The sequence below is a fragment of the Myodes glareolus genome, chromosome 20 (genome assembly GCF_982192425.1).
Source record: "Myodes glareolus chromosome 20, mMyoGla1.1, whole genome shotgun sequence".
In the NCBI taxonomy this organism is placed as follows: Eukaryota; Metazoa; Chordata; class Mammalia; order Rodentia; family Cricetidae; genus Myodes; species Myodes glareolus.
Genome location: NC_142045.1, coordinates 26,398,766 through 26,415,709, shown reverse-complemented (window position 1 = coordinate 26,415,709; position 16,944 = coordinate 26,398,766). Strand labels below are relative to the sequence as shown.

The window sequence follows — 16,944 nt, the reverse complement described above, 5'->3', positions numbered from 1 at the left end:
TTAATTACATACTGTTTGGTCTGTTAGCTCAGACTTATTATTAATTAGATCTTACAATTTAAATGAACCATTTCTATTAGTTTTTATTTTACCACGAGGCTCATGAATTGTTACTTCATATCCTGGTTCTCCGGCAGCTACTTATGTCTCCCTCGACTCTGCCTTCTTTCTCCCTGTATCTGTTTAGTTTCCAGCCTAGCTATATTTTGCCCTGTCATAGACCAAAGCAGCTTCTTTATTAATCAATGGTAATAAAACATATTCACAGTATACAGAGGGGCATCCCTATAAGAGCAGGCTTTTAGAAATCTGGTTGTAGGACGACCTACATGCATTCTTAGAATTTCTCTGGTCAGCAAGGATCCCTGAGCCTCATTATGGAGTTGAAGTCAGTTCTCTGGAGCTCTGGGGAACTACAGGGATAATCGGGTGCAACAGTAGAGGGTGTCCAAGGCATTTATAGTTGGGGTGTGGGTTTTGGAGAAAGATGAAACCCAGCTTTCTGACCTGAATAGTGGCATAGTTGTTGTTGTTGCTTTTTAAAGTTATACAGAATGAATGAACTTGGATTTTAACAAATCAGGATCTGGAATGTGCTTCATTTGATACCAGCTGCTTGTAAAGAGCAAGTAGAGATGGGGTTACCTTGTGGCCAGTCATGGGTGATTTAGAGTTTGATAGTGTGTGTGGGGGTTTGTTCTGGGATAGACAAAGGATGTCGGTCTTTATTTCTCACCATATCTTGAACATTAGCTATATTCAGGCTTCTGTGTGAAATGAGGTCACACCTAATTAGGGCAGAACACAATGTCCGATACACAGTAGTCATGAGAGTAGGGGTTATACTCAAAGTTTGTAGTAGGGTATTTGATTTTTGTTGTATTTGAATAGGGCTTTCCTGTCTGTTACATTTATTATTGTTTATCAGAAAGCCTGTAATTTTCCTTCATGGCCCAGGTCCATTCTCTTTTAAAATAATACTTTTCTTTTGTACTGTAAAAGTATCAAATGAAACTGTAGTTCTTCCGTCTAGATTAAAACCCTGTGAGCATTGAGACTATCAAGATGTAAATGTCTTAGTTTTGTCCTGCACTGAACCTTTCCAGGCCTGTTCCCTCACTGAATGGCCTTATAGAGCGCCTCTCTCCTCTGGGATCAGCTTTTTACTAACATTGTCTTCTCACTGGTAGAGGATGTCTTCCTACCTTTCATAGCTTCCAACCCTCTTGCATGGACACTGTAGGCACTGGGACCAGGCTTGTCTTCTCCCTGTCTTCCAAATCTTCTGTATGTTATTTGTGTACATTGTTTACCGGGTTTGTCTGCTGGCTTAGCTGCTTGCTTCTCTATTGATGTCATAAGACATCACAATCAAGACAACTTTCAGAAAGGTTTATTTACTGGGTCCCTGTAACATGAAAAGGCCGGGCCTGCTTGTTTGTGTTTCTGTGCCTCCCAGTACCCCACAGCTGTTTAGTCCCAAAGAAAATCAACCACAGAGGACTCAGTAAGTTATAATGCTGAATTCTGTAACATGAAGGGGCCTGCTTGTTGGGGTTTTCTATCCTGCCCAGTTCCCCATAGCCGGCAAGCCCCAAGAAAATCACTCAGAGATCTCTGTAAGTTATAAAGCTGATTCACCCATTAGGTCTAGCCTCTTACTGGCTAACTCTCACATCTTGATTAACCCATTTTTCTGATCGATTTTGACCATGTGACTCAGTACCTTTTTCAGTGGGGCAGCTCACATCCTGCTGCTTCGGTGATCTGGGCAGGAGAGGGAGCCCCAAAAAGCAGGCCCCTTCATGTTACAGAATTCAGCATTACAAGTTGATTCTTCCCACTCCTGCCCAGAATTCTCCTGCTCTCCTTGCATCATTTCCACTTCCTGTCTGGTTTTCCCACCTATACCTCCTGCCCGGCCAATCAGCATTTATTTAAAAACATGATTGACAGAATACAGACAATTCTCCTGTACCAGGTCCCATAGTTTGAGGTGGAGGGTCCATGATAGTTACAGTGAAGAGTATGGCAGCAGGTAGATAAACTTGGTATTGGAGCAGTTGCTGAGAGCTTACATTGTGAGACACAACCATAACACACTAACTAGGAAAGGCATAGGCTTATGGAACCTCAGACCCACCTCCATATCACATGGAGGCATGTGACATGCCTCCTACAATAAGGCCACACCCTTAATCCTTCCCAAACAGTTCTGTCAACTGGTGACTAAGGATTCCGACATGGGAGCACATGGAAAGCATTCTTCACACTTGCACTGAGTCTTTGTTCATGGATGTATGCCCAAGTGGGTGATGGTAAAGCCACTGTGTGCAGAGTAGGGAATGTAGTTTTGTGACTCCCCTGTTGTTCTTTCAGTAGAACTGAGTGTTTCTCACCTTGTTGAGATGTTGCTGAACACACACAGGGTACCCTATGTATTGTAGCATATTTCTGTTAGCTGTAAAATCATATATAGCGAGGATAACAGATAAAGGAAATCGAATTGTCAGGCCTGAGGCTGCAGCAGTAAAGTACTTGTCCTTTATAACAATAGGTGTTTATCTGATCTTGAAGAAGCAAAGGAGATAACTAAAAATGTGGAAGTAATGCTCATTAATGCTCCTTACTGATTGGATTAAAATGCTGCTGTCAGTTTTCTATTAGTGCAACTGTTTAAATTCTTTCATAATTTGAACTCAGACTTGTTGCTTCTTGAATTGGCTTGACCTCATGCCCCTGCATTTGCATTTTATTGATTTCACCCAGAAAAATCTTCACAGTTGTCTTCTAAAATTTAAATGCCATAATCAAAATTTATCTCAACTATTTCCCTTGGCTTATTTTTTAAAATTTTTATCTTATGTGTATGGATGTATTGCCAGCATATAGTCTATGCCCACATGGACGCAGATTCCCATATTGATTGGGGAGGGGGCCATATCCCATGGAACTGTAATTATGGATGGTTGTGAACTCTCATGGGGATGCTGGAAATTGAATCCAGGATCTCTGCAAGAAGAAGTACTCTTGATCACTAGCCATTTCTCCAGCCCATCCTTTGTTTTAAATTAAGAGACTTAGAGCTCCCTGTAAGGTGTCTGCCAAAATAATAACAGCACATATGTAGAGAAATTTTAAAACTATGGAGAAAAGTCTTAGAGCATTTTTTTAAGTTTTAAAAATGCATTCATACAGTATATTTTCATCTTGTTTTCTCCTCTCCCAACTCTTCTCAGATCCTTTTCATCTCCCTACCTAACCAACTTCAGATGTGCCTGTGTGCTCTCTCTCAAAATAAACAAACAAACAAACAAATAAAAGACCTACCAAATCCAAAATCTAGACCCCCAAGAAATGAAAATCAAAGCCAACATAAAACCAGTAAGAAAAAAAACAAACCCTAAAAAGATCCCCATCCAAAAAAAAAAAAAACCCAAAAAACCCCCAAACCACCATCACCACCGCCACCATCACCAACAAAAACAACAAATAACTCCTCAAAACATGGAGTTTATTTTGTGTTAGCCGGCTACGCCTGGACATGGGGCTTTCCCTGGAGTGTGGATGCCCGACACTTGAGTGACCTGGGACCTGATACTAGAAAGGTTACAGGCCCAGGAGAAAACATACTGTGTTATTTTGCTAAATGAACAAAGCAATAAAATGACTCCCAATGACATATTGCTGTACCCCTAGAAGCGTGCATTGCTCAATCCAAATCAGAGAAACTCCCTATGGGAGCTGAGTAATAACACAGAGACCCCACATCTGTACAATGTGTAGAGAGAGAGAGACTTTGAATAGTCAGCCCTAAATGGAATGTCTTCTCATCTTAAGTCTCAGGGACCTATGTGGAAGAAAAGACAGATTGTAAGAGCTGGAGGTGGTGAAGGGTTTTGGGGAAACAGTGTCTTCCAGGTGTAGCAGGTGCACGTCGGAACTCACAGACAGTGACAACAGGCACCAGACCTGTACAGGTTCGAGCCAGACAGAACCCCAGCTCTGAACAGAGAAGTGGACCCAAAGTCCTCCCTCTAGCCAAGAAGTATTTGTAATTGATACTGCTAGGAAAGGGAAATAAGAGGTTTAGGATTTGGATGGATTGCTAGTATCGACAACTCCCCATCCATTTTTATTCTGGACTCCTCATCCATGTCAGGGTCCATAAGCCTTGGTTTATGTGAGTGATTGTGCCTCCTGGGGTTGCTCTCATAACTGTATCATAACCGTACTTGAGGTTATGTGTTCTAAAGTGTGGGGAGTGTCCCGTGCTGTGTGTCAGTGCTAACACTGTGGTCCTCTACTTTTCCTATCATAATGTGTATGCTCATGACAAATACTGCAGTCCTGTGGCCAGAAGGTTGTTGTGGTGGCATGCGTGCTGTAAAGCCAAGGCATGACACAGAGGCCCGCTTTCTCTTCTGTCACCCCTCAACCCCACCATCTATGTTTCATGTCCCTTGGGTCCCTGAAACCCTCTCCTCAGCCGCTGGACTCTGTTCCCAGACTGACACCGTTCAGCATGTAGCCAGGGCGCTTTGCTGACCAGGTCTGTTTGCAGGTTTTCATTCTTTTGATGCTTGGCTTTCCCTCTTCATGGTTGTGGTTTATAGTGCGGTGGGCCACACATGGTTTGTTTCTCTTAATTTCTCACTCATCTTGAAGTCTGATGGGATTACATGACAAACAGATTAGTCCACATGCTGACCACCTAACCGTGGAGTTGGGTATGTGGGCTTTTTAACAGCTGCTCCCGGAGTCCAGTGGTCATTTCCCTTTGTGGATGTGAAACTCAATACTACAGCGTCAAGGCCTCTTTAAGGAAACTCTGGCTTTCTTGGAGTTGTTACACACCGAGGTGAATTTTAAGTGATTTCTTCTTACTAAGTGAGGTTTTCCTCTCCTATTTAAGTTAAAATGATTTGAAAGTATCTGTTAGTAAAACTTGGGAACAAAGCTTCAAGGTGTGGGTAGGCCTTCGCTTGCATCATTGTGATTCGGTTGCTACATTTCTTTTGGTCATTAGGTTGCCCCCAATGATGAAGCGGTGGTGACATTGTTATGTGAATGGGCCGTGAGCTGCAAACGATCTGGCAAGCACAGAGCCATGGCCGTGGCGAAACTCTTGGAGAAAAGGCAAGCAGAGATTGAGGCAGAGGTAGGTCCAGTTCTCTCTACTTATGTATGATGTAGCTTAAAATATTGCTCCAAGGAGGGATATCTTAGCTCTTATCTGTATTATGTTAGCTTTCTTTGTCTTGAGAAAGGAGTGGGAGGGATATGTCATCTTCTCAAGACTCGTAGTAGGATCTAAGTAGACACTGAATAATTTGAGTTCGAGAATAATTAAGAACTGTGTCTATTAAAGTTAAATTTTAACATCTGAAAAGAACAAAGAAACCCAGTTTTGTGACACCGAGGTTCATATTTTATGAATCCTTCTTCCCTCCCCCTTCCCCTCCTCCCTTTTTCTTTTCTTTCTTACTTTCTTTGTTTGTTTTTTCTTTCTTTCTTTCTTTCTTTCTTTCTTTCTTTCTTTCTTTCTTTTTTTCTTTCTTTTTTTTTTAACAGAGTTTTTCTGTGTATCTCTGGCTGTCCTTGGACTCTCTCTGTAGACCAAGCTGGCCTCGACGTCAGAGTTCCACCCTCCTCTGCCTCCCCAGTGCTGGTATTAAAGGTGTGTGCCCCCACAGCCGGGTTAAGTGAACATTTTTAAAGTAATATTAGCCCAGTGACCACAGGGAATGGGTGTGAGCTGCCGCACCCTGATGACTTTGGCCTCCCATGCTTCACTTTGCTCTCCCCTTTCCTCTCCCAGACCCCAGAGTGCGCTTCTAGAAGTGTAAATGGGTCTGATCATGGTTCTCCCTTCCTAAGGTGGACAGAGTTTCTAAGACCCACAGAGCTTCCTGTTGCTTGCCCTACCCACCTTTTCCTATAACATCTGCTGCCTGTTGTCCTGGGGGCTGCAATTCTCACCCTGATCTTGGTTGTCTGTCCTCTCACCACGTACAGCTTACTTTTGTTTCCAGGCCTTTGCTCTGGCTGTCCCTTCTGGGTAGCAAATTCTGCTCCTGAACATTTTCTCGTCCACTGTCTCTCTGCAGAGCTCTGGTGTTTCATTAAGTGTCTTCCTGTGGGACATCTTTAGGTAGCATGACATCTCCTAGGTGACGGGAGGTCTGCCATCACCCTGTGATCATATCCACATCACTGTTGTGCTTTGTTTTCCTCACGGCAGCACCAGTGAAAGCCGATGATGTCCCTGTCAGAACGCGAGCTTGGCAACAGTGACCGTGTCCATCCTGGGCAGGGCTCTGCCTCGGGCTTCTCAAGTTGTGGTGTGAATAGATGACCTGGCTCTCCATAGGGCTGCTAGTAACTTCCTGTGAACACAGGAAGAACACTTTCACAGATGTCTTCTCTCCTGTTGGCAGAGCTGTGGCCATCAAAAACAAAAGATCGCATTGTTGAAATTGGGACTTGAAGATGCTGTTCAGGTGTAAATAGGAAGAGCCAACTGCTGTCTTCCATGCATCATAAAGAGACTGTCCTATGCTAACTGTGGTGACTATTTAGACCTCACCAACTTAAGACTCATTTCTCACTTACCTGTGACTCCTTCTAGGTTGTTTCTTCTTATTTTCAGTTTACTCTTCTGTGTTTTATAATGCATCTATCCGTATGCACATGTATAACATTGTAATGCATTTATAATGCATCCATATATATGCACATGTGTAGCATTATAATGCATTTATAATGCAGCCATCTATACGCACATGTGTAGCATTCTGAAGAGGTTCACATAGAGCTTGCTCAGCAGTTTCAAAGTCAAAGTAACCCAAACCTATATCTGAACATGCATTTTTTAGAGATGGCTAAGATAATTGATTTCTATTGTTATTGGAGTCATTAACATTTGATCTTTGAAAATACAGGGTAGATTGAATAACTAGTATTTTAATTTAATAGTCTTAATAATCCAACTAAAGGCTAACGGATCAAAATGGGATGACAAGTCAAAGAACTATCAAAGAGAGTAGAAATGGTGATTCTAAACAGCCTCCTGATTAGTAAATCCTGTAGTAGTGAAAATAAATTTTCTAGATGTTTCCTGAGCCACGGAGAGTCCAGGAGGCCCCAGGAAACAATTTTGTTGAAGTATGATAAATAAGCAAAAGAATGTTTTTGGAAGAATTGTTTGCTTCTTCAGTTGACAGCTCCTACCACACATTCTATATGCATCTTCCTGACAGAAGCACAACACAAAGTAACCAGAGTCGTAACCGTGTGCCAGAGAGCCCAGGAAAAAGCAGTAGACTTAGGCTGTTTCCAGCAGTTGTGCATAGGAGTAAGGAATATTTAAACTGCACTGTCTTGTAGAATCATTGGGGGCTCTATTAATAGTGCAGAGTTACTGTACACTGCAGAGCAGGGATTACAGATTTACACAGATCACGTTCCTCGGTGAGTTCTTTGGATCAGCTGAACTGTTGTGGAGAGGTTGGTTTCCTCTATGAGAAATGACACTCTCTGTGGCCTGTGTTCTTCGGAGGGTGCTGAAATCCCAGTTACTCGATTGTCTAAGAGTTCGGACGTTTATCCGAGCTGGCGGGTCGTCTCCTGTTGTAACTGTACTCATGCACTGTTCTGTTTGTTTTTAACCTCAGAGATGTGGCGACTCGGAAGTCCTGGATGAGAAAGAGTCAATTTCTTCAGCCTCGCTTGCTGGGTCTAGCTTGCCTGTTTTCCAGAATGTTTTGCTAAGATTTTTAGATACACAGGCCCCATCACTGTGTAAGTAAAAAAGGCATTTCACTTTAGATGAGGGATCTTCCTCCTTCCCTCCCTCCCTCCCTCCCTCCCTCCCTCCCTCCCTCCCTCCCTCCCTCCCTCCCTCCCTCCCTCCTTCCTTTATCAGCTGAGCCTTCTCTTCTTTGCATCTTATGTAAAGTTCTTGGCATGGAAAATAATCTGTTTTACTAAAGAAATTAATTATTTTTTCCATTGGGTACGTTTAGTCATTTTAAAATCAATAAAGTATCAAAAAAACCTTTAAAATGTAAAAGTTAAGTCTTCATACCCTTATATTTGGTGCACTAGATCTCCCCCCAACCTTCCCCCTCCCCCACCCCTTGCCCCTTGCCCCGTCACCCCCCCCCCTCCACCCATTTCTCTTACCCAAACAGAGGGATTTGGGTCCTGTGCAACTTAGCTGTGCACTGCGATGATACTGTTTTGTTGTTGGAGTTGCTTTCTAATCTCTGGTTTTCTCTTCCATTTAAGAAGGGAGGGAAGCAAAGCAACAGGACTTCATAGCCTTGTAGCCTACAGGGAGCTGGCTGATGTGTGGGTGTGGCCATGGCGTCACCATTCCCCTTGAGATGTTTCCATCACCTTAAGCTAATGTCCTCCAGCTTTGTTGTTGGGAAGCTGTGAGTTTGTGGAATCAACAGCCACCTATTAGGGGCACTAAGGGTGGAAAGTTTTTGAAAAGTGATTGTGTGAGCAGTGTTAGCTTGCCCACCATTTTTCCGGGGTATTCCCATGGGAGACAGAGACGAACACAAAAGTGGCAGAGTGAGAAGCAATAGGTTTAGGAGGGAAGGGAGAGATTTGTGGAAAAAAGGTAAAATAGCAAACTAAATACATGTGTTTTTTTTTTTTATGGCTGTCTTGCAGAGGGACCTTGTTTTAGTTGATCTTTGGGACAAGGCAAGGCTTTCCTAGAGTTTTCTGGAGGCCTTAGAGCCTTGGGCAATGGCTCTCATTGCTATTGTCCTTGACTGTACAGTTCCTCAGTGGTGCCTCACACCATAAAGTTACTTTGTTGCTTCTTTGTAACTGTAATTTTGCTACTGTTAAAAATAGTAATGTAACTGTCTGATATGCAGGATATGGGATATGCAGCCCCAAAAGGGGTCTCAGACCTCAGGTTGAGAACCGCTGGCCTTGGGGCAAGCAAGTATTGAAGCCGTCCAGGTGGTCTGAGAGTTGGAAGCCGGAAGATGAGGGGTAGAAGATACTCCCATAGCGGAAAGCCAGGCATAGGACCGGACAGCTCTCAATTATCTTGGGCCGTGTGGGAGGTGCATAATTGTTCCCAATTTACTGCCTCCACCCATTTCAATTGCCTTTGGGGAGAATGTCTGTCCTTTGCCTCTTCTGGGCCACGTTTTCTGTCTGATCTGAGAGACCCATTCGGTTTCCCTAAGAAGAGGCTGCCTGCGTTGAGGTGAAAGGAGACACTTAGGAACGATGTTCAGGGAGCGAAGCACATCAGCTTTTGCATGAGTTCATTTTTTGGGTAGGTGTTTAAGACAGTGATGGTGCCGGGAATCTAACTTTGTAAACTGAGCTGTACAGTTGTCTAAGCGTATCTAAAAGGTATGACATAAAGCTTTCAGAATGTCGTCACGATACTGAAGCTCCTAATCTGAGCTCTACAGATGGGTTAGGATTTGAGGGGAGAAAAACTTCTGAGCCCACTGCGCCTTGTGTCCTTTTATCTCCTCTCCTTCACGGCGAGTAGGCATCGGCCACTCTTCTCATTGCTGTGAGGAGATGCCTGATAAAAGGTTCACTTTCCCTCAAGGACACAGTTCGTCGTGGTGGGGAGTCCTGGCTCCAGGTGTGTGAGGTGGCTGGGCATCCTGCACCCACACTCAGAAGACAGAGGGCAAAGCTTGGTGGTCAGCTCGTTTTTATTTGGTTCAGTCCAGTGTCTTAGCCAAATGCAAAGGTGCTACCCATATTCAGGGGCTTCCCACTTATCACAATCTGGAAACTCCCTCACAGACACATACAGAGCATTGTTTCCATGATGATGCTAAATCTCATCTAGTTTACAGTCAAGACCAGCCATAATAGGTTGCCCCCCATGCCTGCCTCCTTAGCATTTAAACTATCATTAAGTCTTACTTGAAATAGTGCACATATATACCTCGAAGATGCAGCCCTCTTAATGTATTTAGAGATAACCACAAATCGTGTTGGCAATAAAAGGAAACCAATCCAGCCAGGCTTTGGCTTGCATTATGAAGTACATGGTCATTTATTTTTCAGGAACCACTATCGTTATACTTGGAATTGTGTTTAGGAAATGGGGGTCCATATTTTCCAGTTAATACTGCACAGTAAAAAGCTGCCTATCAGGCCTAGAGAGAAGGCACTTACTGTTCTTCAGAGGACGCAGGCTCAGTTCCCGGCATTCTTTAAGGGAAGCTGGCATCCATCTGCACCTCCAGCTCCAGGGCATTCTACACTCTCTCCTCACCTCTGAGGAGACAAGTATAAAATAAACTCATGGCACATGCACGCACACCTAAAACGAAACTAACCTGTCAATCAGTGCTTTGTAAATGTTGGTGTCTCAGCCAATGTTTGAATGAAACTCAAAACGTAGAACTTACTATTTTTTTCTTTGACACTTTTATGTGTGTGTATAATGATTGTGGTTACACTCAGTTTCCATACCGTCCACCCTTCCCAGTCTCCCCACTCCCCTGCCATGCCTCCCTTCTACCCAAGATCCGCTTCTCCTCCATTCCCTTAAAGAATAGCCGTCTTCCCGGGGATAGCAAGTGAACAAGGCATAACAAATTACAACAAGACAAGGCACAAGTCCTCATATCAAGGATAGAAGAGGAAACCCAATAGGAGGACAGGGGTCCCAAGCACAGGCAAAAGAGTCGGAGATACCCATTACTCCCACTGTTAAGGAGTCCCATAGAACGCAAAGCTATACAGTCATAAAACAGATGCAGAGGACCTAGCTCAGAGTTCTGCAAGGTCTGGCATTACTGCTGCAGTCCCCGTGAGCCCCTGTAATCCCTGCTTAGTTGATTTTGTAGGCTGTGGTCTCATGGTGTCCCCAACCCCTCTGGCTCCTACGGTCCTTCCTCTCCCTCTTCTGTGGGTTACCCTGGCTCTGCATAGTGTTTGGCTGTGAGTCTCTGCGTCTGCTCCCATCAGTTGCTGGATGAAGCCTCTCTGATGACAAATGGGCTAGGGTTTGATCTATGAGTATATGAGGAACAAGTTATCATTAAGAGTGATGTCCTTGGTTTTTTTTTTGTTTGTTTGTTTGTTTTTGTTGTTGTTTTGTTTTGGTTTTTTTTTTTGGTCAATCATGCTTGTTCCTATCCTGGATCTCTGGGCTGTCCAACCTCTTGTTCTTGGCTGTCCAGACAGTGCCAGGCATGCGCTCCCTCTTGTGAAATGGGCCTCAAACTGGACCAGTCATTGTACCACTATTACCCCAGCTCATCTTGCAGGCAGGGCAGATTGTAGGTCAGAGGTTTCGTGGCTGGGTTGATGTCCCAGTCCCAGTGCTGGGAGTCTTACCTGCTTATAGAAGATGCCAGTTTGGGCCCTATACTCCCCATTACTGGGCGACTTAATTAGGGCCACTCTCATAGATTCCAGGGACTTTCCACTGTGCTCGGTTTCTACATGGCCCCCAAATGTCCCAACCCCCCAATCTAGTCGTCTTTCCCAGTACTCGCTCTCTCTTTCCCCCACCGGATCCTTCCTGATCCCATCCCTATCCACACCCCATCCACCCACAAAATATCTTCTGTTTCCATTTTCCAGGGAAGAAGACCCTTCCTTGTGTATACCTTAGAGCCCTACTTATTACTTAGCCTCTCTGGGTCAGTGGATAGTAGTAGCATGATTATCTTTCCCTTAACAGATAGTATCCCTGTAGAATTGAATACACACCATGTTGGTCTTTCTGGGACTGTCTGAGTTACCTCACCTACAATGATTTTTTTTCAAGTTACATCCATTTACCTGCTCATTTCATGATTTTATTTTATTTTTAACAGCGGAGTACTACTCCGTTGTGTAAATGTACCACATTTTCTTTACCCACTTTTCTTTGGGTTGTTTTCAGTTTCTTATACCTGGATGTTAGGGAACCATTTCCTCAAGTAAGGCTCCTTCCTCACTGATGACTCTAGTTTGTGTTAAGCTGATCTAAAACCAGCCAGTATGCTCCTCTGCCACCCTTCCTATCTTTATTAGCCCTTCATCTTCTGTACTTTAAAATAGAAACAGCAAATGGAAAAGTATGAGAGGTAATGAAAATGTTCTGAAACCTTGAAGGATTTTTTTTTTCTTCTCTTTATTTTTATTTTTCGCGTGGTCAAGGACTTTCTGACTGAATTTGTTTCTCCCCCAGCGGACCCCAACAGCGAGTGTGAGAAGGTGGAATTTGTGAACTTGGTGCTGCTCTTCTGTGAGTTTATCCGGCACGACGTCTTCTCCCATGATGCATACATGTGCACCCTCATCTCGCGAGGAGATCTGTCCGTCACTGCCTCTGCAGGAGAGAGTGCAGACGAACACTATTCCAAGGACCATGATATGAAGATGGAGGTATACCCCTGGGCTTGATGTCCGTACCGCTTCCCAAAGTAAACTTCGCTGGGGGAGTCAGTTTCAGATAGGCAGTTTGGTGATGGGAAGGCAACTGGAATTTAATTACTTTCTCTCTACAAAGTTTATTTCCCCTCCTATCACAAAAGACAAATTTGATTATCTATCTTCTAGAATTTTCTATGTTGTATAGTTATTGAAAAGATGAGACTGACCATAATTTTTTTTCATGCATTTAAAGTGATATGCTTTTAGCTTTAGATGTGTGTAGCCTGAAATTTTCTTTTAGTTTTGTGCCTCACAGGTGAACTTGTTTTACTCTCTCACCCCTTGGGCTTTCATATAAGGAGGGTCTCCATACGCCACTCTTCGCCATACAGAGGGGGAGTCCCTCGTTCTTAATAACACAGATTTTCTTTGCAAAATTTAATCTCTTTCTAAAACAGGTTAGAATTGTTCTTTGCAGCGATTTCTGCTGTGGGTTTGACTGTACGGCTTTCTGCCAGACTCTGACGTTCCAAGTATTGTCCCAGATATTTAAAATTTCAAGATAAAATGATTTAGGTGACAGTGAGCAGCAGTGGGAAATGATGACACTCTGGGAGTACTCAAAATACAGCTTTATTTCTGTTATTAAATATGAATTTGTCGGTACTCTAATACTGTTTAATGTTATAGATATATTTGTCTTCTAAAATATCCCATTTTATTCTTAGATCTTTAAGAACCTTATTTTATTATTATTATTATTGGAAATAGCTCAGTGAAAGAAATTGTGGCTTTTTTTTTTTTTAAGTGATGAAGCTCTTACGTTCTTTCTTTAAAACATCGTGGGAGTTAAGGTCTTCTTTTCACGGGGGACAGATTGTGACCCTAACACACAATGCCTGCCTTCAAGTTTCCTTTAACTTCGTTTAGAGGAGTAGACAGTGAGAGGGACAGACAGGACGCTGAAAAAACTTACTGTCATCTTTCAACTTCCGGCTTTTAGACTGCTGCTTTTACAACATGGCTTTCTTTCTCCGGCACTTACCAGGAACACAGTATCATGGCGCACATGGGCCTCGGCCCAGGAACCGCTCACATTTTTGACGAAGTAGACAAGAGTGACTTTAAAAGTGACTTTGGTTCTGAGTTTCCAGTAGGTTCAACCTTTGATTCTCATTGGCTGCTGACCCACCACTCCCCTCTCCCCCGCCCAGCTTGTCTCCACCCTTTTGTTTCTTGCCCGGTGTGCTGGAATGACTCACCTTGTGATGGAGATGCCATCCTCACTAAGTCACTGTACTGGCCTGTGGTTGTTCTGTCTCAGGCCAGCCTCACTGCGGGTTGCATTGCCCCCTTTGAAAAGGCTACTAAGCTGACTGGCTCTGACACTTTTTTATCTTGGGATCATCCTCTCTGGGGAATGTGGGGATGTAGTTTTATTATGATAATCTACATATGGAGTTTCTAAAGACTAGCTTTATGGTTCATTCATTTTTCTACTGTCTCTCAGTGTGATGTGTTTTTCACGAATCTTGCTGTTTATAAAAGCATTGTTTGATTGTACATTTTGGAATATTTATCTATGGATTAATCTTATTAAGTATTATTAAGCGTGTGTTTTTGGAGGAAATGTAACCCTTTGAGGATCACACTTTTAAGTTTGCTTGCATGGCCAGTCCTCTTACTGGTTTGACCACTCTCCCCCACCCTCCCTTCTCATGTGTGATTTTCATTTTCTGATTTAATTTTGTGGAAATTAATAACATTTCTACTTATCTTTCTGATCATTATTTTGTGAGCATCTTGTGTTTGAAGTTCTGGTACATGGCACAATTGCTTTTCTTTGCTCTCTTCATTAATGATGTCTAATATTTGTTTTACATGACATAGATTTTTTCTCCCATGCCTGGAGAGTCCTGTGAGAATGCCAACCCTTCCCTGAGCCGAAGAATGTCAGTTAATGGTGAGAAACTGCTGAAGAGAGAAAAACCAAGGGAATTGATCTTTCCGTCAAATTATGACCTCCTCCGTCATCTGCAGTACGCAACCCACTTTCCTATACCTCTGGTAAGCCACGGTTCCATCGGCCTGTCATAAGGATGATTTCATTATGTGGTCATTAGTGACTGGCTGTCGGATTACCCACCCGGTCGTCCGCTCACACGTAACGATGTCAGGTGAAAATTCGCACTGTTGGTTTGATGGCTGTAATTTGGATCATATGGCCTGTGTACACAGATAATAGCTTGGATGTTACGGTGTGATTATTAGCGACTAATTAGATTTAATAGAATTCCCTATATCAATATCCTTATATTAAAAGGATTTGAGCGACTACAGTAATGTCTAAATATGTTTCCTACTTTAATCTGAAAGTCGTTTGCTGATTAATCGCACTCGTATTGTTTGAGTATTGGTACTTTTTGCATTTTGCAGATGAGTAAGAATTTGGGGTCAGTTTAGCAATTGGCTGGAAACCTTTGTGTCACTGACAGGCAGGCTTTTGTCACTCTGGGTCCCTTCCGTTCTCAAAGTGAGTCCCTGAGGAGGTGGTTCTGACTTGATGACAGGGTTGGAAGGTGGGGTGGGTGTGGCTTTGTCAATAGGTGGTAGGTGGGGTGGGCTTGGCTTTGGACTTGGTGGGTTTAAAGCTTAGATCGCACCTGAGGAGAGCATGGCAAGGAACTACGTGTTGAAGTCTTAAGTAATGAAGTGTTTATCCCCAAGAGAGTCGAGAGTATTTTTGATGGAAGTAATGAACATTGGGCTAAAAGCTGAGACATTTTTAATTTTTCGGTAAACTGTTTCCTGAATGCTTTGGACACTTACAAGTTTTGGGCAGGAAGCTGAGGGTTTTGTGAAAGCTAAATATAGTTGATATTTGGAACATCTACCTAAATGACTCAAACTGATTAAGTTCATTTTTTTTTTTGTCTTATGTCAGTTAAAATGCCCTTTTTGTTTGTGCCCTTGTGCTATGTAAAAAATTTACAAAATCCTTTGTTGTTCATCTCAGAATATTTTCAATAATTTTCTATGGTTCTTTCTGTCACCAGCTTGCAGAGTAATCTGGCAGTTCATTTGTGATAGCAGAGAGGTTGGCCTCACATATTACAGATGTTTCTGGCACATTCATGCATGAGCTATCATGCCTTGGGTTTGTTTTTTTAAATATTAAGTGTAATCTTGGCCATAGTGGCATTCGCCTGTGATCCCAGGCGGCAGAGGCAGGTGGGTCTCTGTGAGTCGAGGCCACCCTGGTCTACAAAGTGAATTCTAGGACAGGCAGAGCTACACAGAAACCCTGTCTCGAAAAAGCCAACAAAGTATACAATAATACAGTGAAGTGCTGGAAGTAGTTGAGTTACATGGACTGGCCTGTATAAGCAGATGTTACAGTCTGTCTGTCTTCTCTGTGCTTCTGGGATCTGAACAGGTTCCAAAAATCAACTTCTTTGTTATGTTGTTCACGTGACCTTGTCCACCTCCTTAGAGGGAATACTGCTTGACAGTGCCCCCTGACAGCTGCTAAAGGATCTAATTTTAATTTTTAATATTTTTTTGCATGTACTTATGGAGACATATAAGGTGTATATTGTGGGTTTTGTGTGTATGCAAGTGTGCTCACCTGTGCACACATTCACAGGGGCCAGAGGAGTGTGTCCTCCTCTACCACTTAACGCCTGTCTCTTTGACACAGGTGTCTTACGGTAGCTAGAACGAAGCTGGTGGCCAGTGGACTCCAGTGACCTTACTCTCTGCTCCCTACAGTCCTGGGGTACAGGAGTGAGTGGCAGTTCCTGGCCTTTTACATGGATTCTGGGATCTAAACTTAGGTCATCATGATTGCGCAGGGAGCCTTCTTCCCACTGAGCCACCTTTGGGTCCAGCTTTTGGTTAACTCTTGTTCTAGTTCACTATCTGCTGCTGTGGTAACCACCACTAAAAGGAAAAGGTTTGCTTCATTTCACAGATTGCAGTCTGTCACCAAGGAGGGAGTCAGGGCAGAAATTCGAGCTAGGAACTGAAGAAGAGGCCACGGAGGATGCTTGTTATTGGCTTGTTTCTTCTTTTTTGCTTAACTAGTTCTCATGTACCCCTAGGACCGCCTGCCCAGGGTGGCACTGCCCACAGTGGCTTGACGCCTTCCACATTAATCATTCATCAAGAAAATGCCTGTAGACTTGCCTGTGGGCCACTCTGAAAAATGAACCCACCTTGTGTTGCATTGACCGAAGAGGGAGCATGAAGGGTTCCTTGAGCAAAGATTCAAAAATTGTACTGAGCATTCTGTTTCATGGCTGTTTTTACTGCTCACCAGAGGGGAGGGGGGATGTTGTTCTTTTGTGTATGCGTTCTGCTCGCCTGTAACCCGGCAAGAATGTACAGGGTGTCAGACATGTCGTACCGATCGGAGTTCCTGTCATGGATACTTTCCAGAAACTGCTGTTAGATGTTTCTTTTTAAAATACAGACAATTAGTGCTTTTTAAATTATTTTCATCAGATCAAGAATGTATTTGTGAACTTATACTTTGAAACTAATTCTTCAAGTACAATAATAATA

The 16,944-nt window shown here is 43.2% G+C and overlaps 1 protein-coding gene across 8 annotated transcripts in view; it reads left to right on the top strand.

The window, feature by feature from the left end:
- Med12l (mediator complex subunit 12L) overlaps positions 1-16,944 on the top strand; it is a 316,360-nt gene that overhangs the window by 78,949 nt on the left and 220,467 nt on the right. For 6 of the 8 annotated variants that reach the window (XM_087899492.1, XM_085676475.2, XM_085676476.2 and 3 more), the window contains 5 exons: positions 5,030-5,161; positions 7,677-7,803; positions 12,194-12,390; positions 13,427-13,531; positions 14,269-14,445. In XM_087899492.1, coding sequence (XP_087755618.1) covers positions 5,030-5,161; positions 7,677-7,803; positions 12,194-12,390; positions 13,427-13,531; positions 14,269-14,445 — 738 coding nt within the window. The remainder of the gene's footprint in view (positions 1-5,029; positions 5,162-7,676; positions 7,804-12,193; positions 12,391-13,426; positions 13,532-14,268; positions 14,446-16,944) is intronic. The other 2 variants (XM_085676479.2, XM_087899493.1) reach the window with 1 other exon arrangement.